Source organism: Vipera berus, assembly GCF_964194415.1.
Source record: "Vipera berus genome assembly, chromosome: 12".
Lineage (NCBI taxonomy): Eukaryota > Metazoa > Chordata > Lepidosauria > Squamata > Viperidae > Vipera > Vipera berus.
The window spans coordinates 10,109,030-10,115,029 of record NC_138215.1 but is presented as its reverse complement, the minus strand read 5'-3'; the positions used below and the strand labels follow the sequence as shown (position 1 = coordinate 10,115,029).

At 50.5% G+C, this 6,000-nt stretch overlaps 1 protein-coding gene across 1 annotated transcript in view; it reads left to right on the top strand.

The window, feature by feature from the left end:
- Window positions 1-2,487: 2,487 nt before the first annotated feature.
- The window catches only part of PCSK6 (proprotein convertase subtilisin/kexin type 6), a gene marked incomplete at its 5' end in the record, with an annotated part of 92,446 nt that continues 88,933 nt past the window's right edge, over window positions 2,488-6,000 (top strand). The window contains one exon of the mRNA XM_081337521.1: window positions 2,488-2,658. Coding sequence (XP_081193647.1) covers window positions 2,488-2,658 — 171 coding nt within the window. The remainder of the gene's footprint in view (window positions 2,659-6,000) is intronic.

The following is a 6,000-nucleotide window of genomic DNA, read 5'->3' as shown; positions in this document are numbered from 1 at the left end:
GGACAACCGTTTGTCTGAATTGGTATATCATTAGAGTATGTTCTCCCCTCCGAGTCCTCATTCCAAAGAGGGAACTCTTGACTTCAATCACACATCACACCGAGATAGAACGCCATTTGCCTTTAGAGCTTAGCACGTTGGATAAATCCACGTGCAATCACCATTTATTAAATAACACAAGGTTATACAAACGACAGGATAGCCCCGATGGGAAGTCAGCTAAAGACTATTGGCAATAAGGCTGTCTGCAGGAGGAAAGAATTACAAAAGTCACAACGGCCTCACGTGACTGACATCCTGCCCCCCCCCTTTACATATGCAACATAATGAAAAAGAGAAAGTGTTTTGGTTGGATCGTTGCGGCCACCCTTTTGACTTTTTTGACCCACTCGGCAGATACCCAAGAGATCCCGGTCTTTATATCAGCCTCGTGATCTTTTATCAGCTTGCCCTGGAAATTCTGGGGTTCAGCTTGGAACTTCACAATTGCAAACCTACCTCCTGCAAAGCAATGGCAACCGTTTGCTCACTTTTTTTTTTAAGAACTGCAAAGTCCTTTTAAAAGGTGTACAGGTAGTAGTCCTCGGCTTATGATCCCAATTGAGCCAAAATATCTGTTGCTAAATGAGACGTTTGCTAAGTGAATTTTGCCCCATTTTACCACCTTCCCTGCTACAATTATTAAGTGAATCAGTGCAGTTATTAAATCAGTCACACGCTCGTTAAGGGAATCTGACTCCCCCATTGACTTTGCTTGTCAGAAGGTCACAAAAAGGGATCACACATGACCCCAGGACAGTGTAACTGTTGTAAATATGAATCAGTTGCCCAGTGTCCCAATTTTGGTCACCTGACCATGGGGATGCGGCAACGGTTGTAAGTGTGAAAAACGGTCATAAGTCACTTTCCCCACCCCCCACCCCGTGCTGCTGTAACTTTGAATGCTCATTAAATGAACTGTGGTTAAGTCAAGGACTACCTGTATTTAAATGCTTAGGGGATTCCTTGCTTGAGGATTCAAATAACGTTTGCTGTCCTTTGCTGTCCAAATAACAGCAAATCTATGCCAGGCTGTTGTTGTTTTATTATAAGATTTCCACGGACAAAGTTGTGTTGGCTTTGCACTGGGAGAGCCGTGTTAATCTTTGGCAGCAACAACTAACACACCGGAGACACCTTAAAGGCAAAACAAATTTATTATTACAAGCTTCTATTGCAATACATTTGTTACTTCTTTTAGGAAGCCACCAGAGTCTTGTTATTACGTTAGGGAGGCTGTATATTTTAGCTTTAAAGTGCACTTTGGTTTTATGACTTCAAAAACCCACAGAAAGGAGTTATTTATCCGGGCAACTCAAGGTCACAGAGTAAAAGCTTTAAGCAGAACCCAGAACCTTTTATGAAGCAAAATGGAAACTAAAAAAAAACAAAACACAGCGAAAGAGAGAAAGGTGAAGGAAAGCAAGACTGCTGGCGTTTGGAATAATTTGGTTGCCTATTTTATCCCACCGTCAACTTGGTCCAAGCAGACGTCAGAACGTACAAAGCCCGGTCTACACAACCACGGCGCCGAGGCACGCAGAATCAATATTTGTAAACTGAAATAAATAGGAGGAAAAGTATTTAATTGAACATCCCTTGGGCGTCTCTGAGAAAGGCCAGGGAGAAAGGAAAAAAAAGGCGGTAGCGGGAAGGGATGCGGGGCTTCCCCCCCTAACCCTAACCCCCCCCCCCAGTCCCCCAAGACGAAATTGCCGGCGAAGCCTCCCGAGAACCAAAGCTAAACGTTCCGCCTCTTCTTGCTCAAAGCCCGGGCGGGCAAGCCACGTTTGCTCGAGTCAGCCCGGTCGGCTGAGTTTGCAAAAGCCCCCGGCAGACCGACCGACCGGAGAAGGCGAGGAGAGGCTTGGGGAGTTTGCCTTTGTGGTGCACGCCAAACCCAACCACAAACAGCCCGGCTTTCGTGGGTTCGCCTCGCCCGGAGCTCTCCAAGAGGCGGCGGCGGTGTCAAGCAGCTTTGGGGCTCCGTTGGAACTGCGCCGGCTTCGGGGCCAACGGCTCGGGCTGGCTGGCGGGCCAAAGACAGGATGTCAGCAGCAGAAGCCGATGCCCGGCCTCTTTCTTGGCTGCAGCATCCTTGGCACCGACTCCAAGCCGCCGCCGCCGCCGCCGAAGAGCTGTGAGGAACGACCTCCGGTGCGCAAACGGGACCCGGGCACGCAGCAAGGCTCCCGCGCGGGGGAAGCCAGCCAGCCCTCCCCCCCTACACATACACACACACACACTTCCCAGCCCGGCCTCCACCCCTCCCTCCCTCCCGCGTCCGCCTTAAGAGGTGGAGGCTCCACCCACCGGCGGGCTAAGGCAAGCCGGTCTCCCGGTCCGCGTTTCGCTTCTGGCCGGGCTTTGGCAAGCGGTCTCTCCTCTCGCGCGCTCCGCTTCGCCCGCCGGGCTCCTTCGGCGCGTCCAGCTCGGGCCGCCGCCGCCATGCGCTCTTTGCAGAGCTGCCTGCTCCTGCTGGCGGCGCTGCCGGCTTGCCTGCCGGCCAGGCGCCCCCGGAGCGTCTACTACACCAACCATTGGGCCGTGCGCTTGCAGGGGGGCGCCGGCGAGGCGGAGCGGCTGGCCTCGGCTTACGGCTACCTGAACCTCGGGCAGGTGAGGCGCGCAACTTTCGCGGGGCTGGGGGAGTCGAGGGAGGGAGGGAGGGAGAGAGAGGGAGGGGATGGTGTGTGTATGTGGGGGGGAAAGCGTGGGGAGGGGTGTCGGGGCGAGGGGAGAGATCACCCCCCCCACACACACACACATCCACTCGGTTTCTCTTCTCCCCCCCCCACCTCGCCTTTCCTGCACTTGCCCCGCGCCCTGCGCTCCGGCAAGAAACTTTCCCCACTCGTGGGGCGCCGCGTGTTCTCCCGCGACCCCCACCCCCGCCTTTTCTCCTTCGCGCGGAGTGGAAAGCGGCGCAAAGCCTCCCGATTCGGTTTGGAGGCAAAGCGCGAGATCCTGTTCGATCAAACCGAAAGGCAGTTCGCTCTCCTTCCTTGGCGAGGGAGAACTAGGTCGCTCGTCCGAGGCTGAGATTTTTTTTCCCCCACTTTTTTTTTGGGGGGGGGGGGGTTGGCTAAGTCTGGCGAGGCCAGGCGACGCCTGTCAGGTTAACCTGGGCGCGGCGGGATCCTAACCGAAGCCGACTCGGTGAGGTCCAGCCGCTCCATCAACCGGCGCCGCTTACTTCTGAGCAGGCACGGAGAGGATGGCGCGACGGGCTGGGCTTCTTCCATCGCTCCTCAACGTGCGTCCCAGCCGGGTCGATTCCCCATTGATTTCAAGCGCGGCGGGAGGGGGGGGGATCTGTTGCCTTGCAAGCCGGGCGGACTCTCCTCGACTGGATCGGGTGCCTTGAAGACATTGGTAGCAGATATTCCTTTGGGCTGAAGCCCAGCGCCTCCCACCCGCCCCTTGCCCGCTGGAAGGGGGCTTTTTAGCTTAGGAAAACATCCAGCACCCCATTCAGCTTGCCTGACTTTTAAAAAAAAACCAGTGGCAGATCCCTTCCCCCCCCCTTTTTTTTTGCACCGATCTGCTGAGGTGTTATCTTACAGATGAGATGCCCAGGCACCTTGTGGTGTATTGACCGGGATAACGCTAGGCAGATGAAAGAGTGTCGGTTCTCCATTTCTGCCTTGAATGCCTTGGACTAAGGACCCCTTCCAGACTGGCCAAATGCCACCTTTAGATTTTCTAGTGAGTGCACCAACCATATCGAGAGTCCGGACCTCAATTTGTTCCTCCAGCGCAGGGAAATTCGTGGCTGGCTTGAAGAAGTGAGGCTGGGATTTTGGACTCACCTCCTCTATGGCCAAACCTAGATTATTTCTCCGGGCTGTTTCCCCGGATGGGTGTCCCATTCTCCCTCCAGCAAAAAGTTTGAAGGAGGGCTCTGCTGTCTATGGAGATGCTCCCTCACCCAGATCGTGGTTGCCCCAAAGGTGCTTTTCCGAAAGGCAACGGGACCTTCTTGTTGTTGTTTCTTTGAACCAAGAATCATCTTCTTCGATACTGAGTTAGAACTGAAGAAGCTTCTTGAATTGGAAGTGAAACGTTTTTTGAAGGGGAAAAAAGAAGAAAGTCCAGTTGCCTTTTGGAAAAGCACCTTTAGGAGGGCTCTGTTGGTTTTTAGGAACAATGAGAGTGAAGCTATTGTCTACTTTGGCTAAACTGCCCCGGAATCCCTCCTACATATGCACCCACTACCACACCCATCATCCACCTCCTTGGCTGAATTTGTGACTCTTCCGACGTTTCTCCCCCACCCCCTCTCATATATATCTCTAACCTTTTTTCAACCATTCTTCCTCATCTTGGCTCAGGGCCAATTAACTTTTAATCTCCACCCTCAACTTTTTGCAGAGGACTTTTGTGTCCGAGGGACTAGGAGTGGAATTGTGCAAAAACAGAGGACACAAAAGGTAATTACTTAGCAAGAACACGACAGCTGAAAGAAAAGGGCAGGAAAAAAAAAACATACAAAACCCCAGAAAAATAACCGGAGAAGGATTCCAGAGGGGACTAGCCTGTTGGAAATGAATCAATATTTAATTTTTACCCAGCAAAACATGCCCTTATCAATTTAATACCATTTATAAAGCTATTTATATATTTCTTCCCAGCTGCAATATATATATAAGATTAATTGATTTCTCTGTGGGTGTCTTTATTTATTTATTTATTGGGAGGGTTGGGGCAGGAGGAAATGAACAGAGGAGGAAGGCTTTGAAATGTCTGCAAAGCTGGAACTTTTGAGATTCTTGACAGTATTTTATCCCCCTTGGTGATCGTACCTGGCAGATTTATAAGATTTTAATCATGTCTCTTTTTTACTCCATCCCATTTCGGAGTTAAACAGGATCCTTTGGCACTAGGGAGTCTGTTAATACAAAGGTAAAGCCACTGGCTGCATTCATACTGAAACCCAAACTAACCAAACATATAGATGTATTAGCTTAGCTGAGCTTGTTTTTTTTTTAAAAAAATCAATCCATGCAATTAGGGTATGGTTTACTATAGGCTTCCTGGCTTAAACCATGGCTAATCATAGGTGAAATACATTGTGCAGACCCACCTTAAAAATAATAGGTGGTTTATGCAGTAGCTTAAGTCATGAGGACCCTTGTTGGTTAGTCTTGGTAAATTGGGTGAATCAGTGCAGTTGTTGTTGTTGTTAGTTGCGAAGTCGTGTCCGACCCATCGCGACCCTATGGACAACGTTCCTCCAGGCCTTCCTGTCCTCTACCATCTTCTGGAATCCCTTTAAGCTCACGCCTACTGCTTCAGTGACTCCATCCAGCCACCTCATTCTCTGTCGTCCCCTTCTTCTCTTGCCCTCAATCTTTCCCAGCATTAGGCTCTTCTCCAGTGAGTCCTTCCTTCTCATTAGGTGGCCAAAGTATTTGAGTTTCAACTTCAGGATCTGGCCTTCTAAAAAGCAGTCAGGGTTGATCTCTAGGACTGACCGGTCTGATCGCCTTGCAGTCCAAGGGACTCGCAGGAGTCTTCTCCAGCACCAAAGTTCAAAGGCCTCAATTCTTTGGCGCTCAGCCTTTCTTATGGTCCAGCTTTCACTGCCATACGTTGCAACTGGGAAGACCATAGCCTTGACTATACGCACTTTTGTTGACAGGGTGACGTCTCTGCTTTTTAGTGTGCTGTCTAGATTTGCCATGGCTTTCCTCCCAAGGAGCAAGCGTCTTTTAATTTCTTGGCTACAGTCCCCATCTGCAGTGATCTTGGAGCCCAGGAAAATAAAATCTGTCACTACCTCCATTTCTTCCCCATCTATTTGCCAGGAATTGAGAGGGCCAGATGCCATGATCTTGGTTTTCTTAATGTTTAGTTTCAACCCAAGTTTTGCACTCTCCTTCTTCACCCGCAACATGGTTAAGGAATATAGTGCTAGCCTAATTATCAAAATACGGAGGACCACTGTCTTCCCTAATG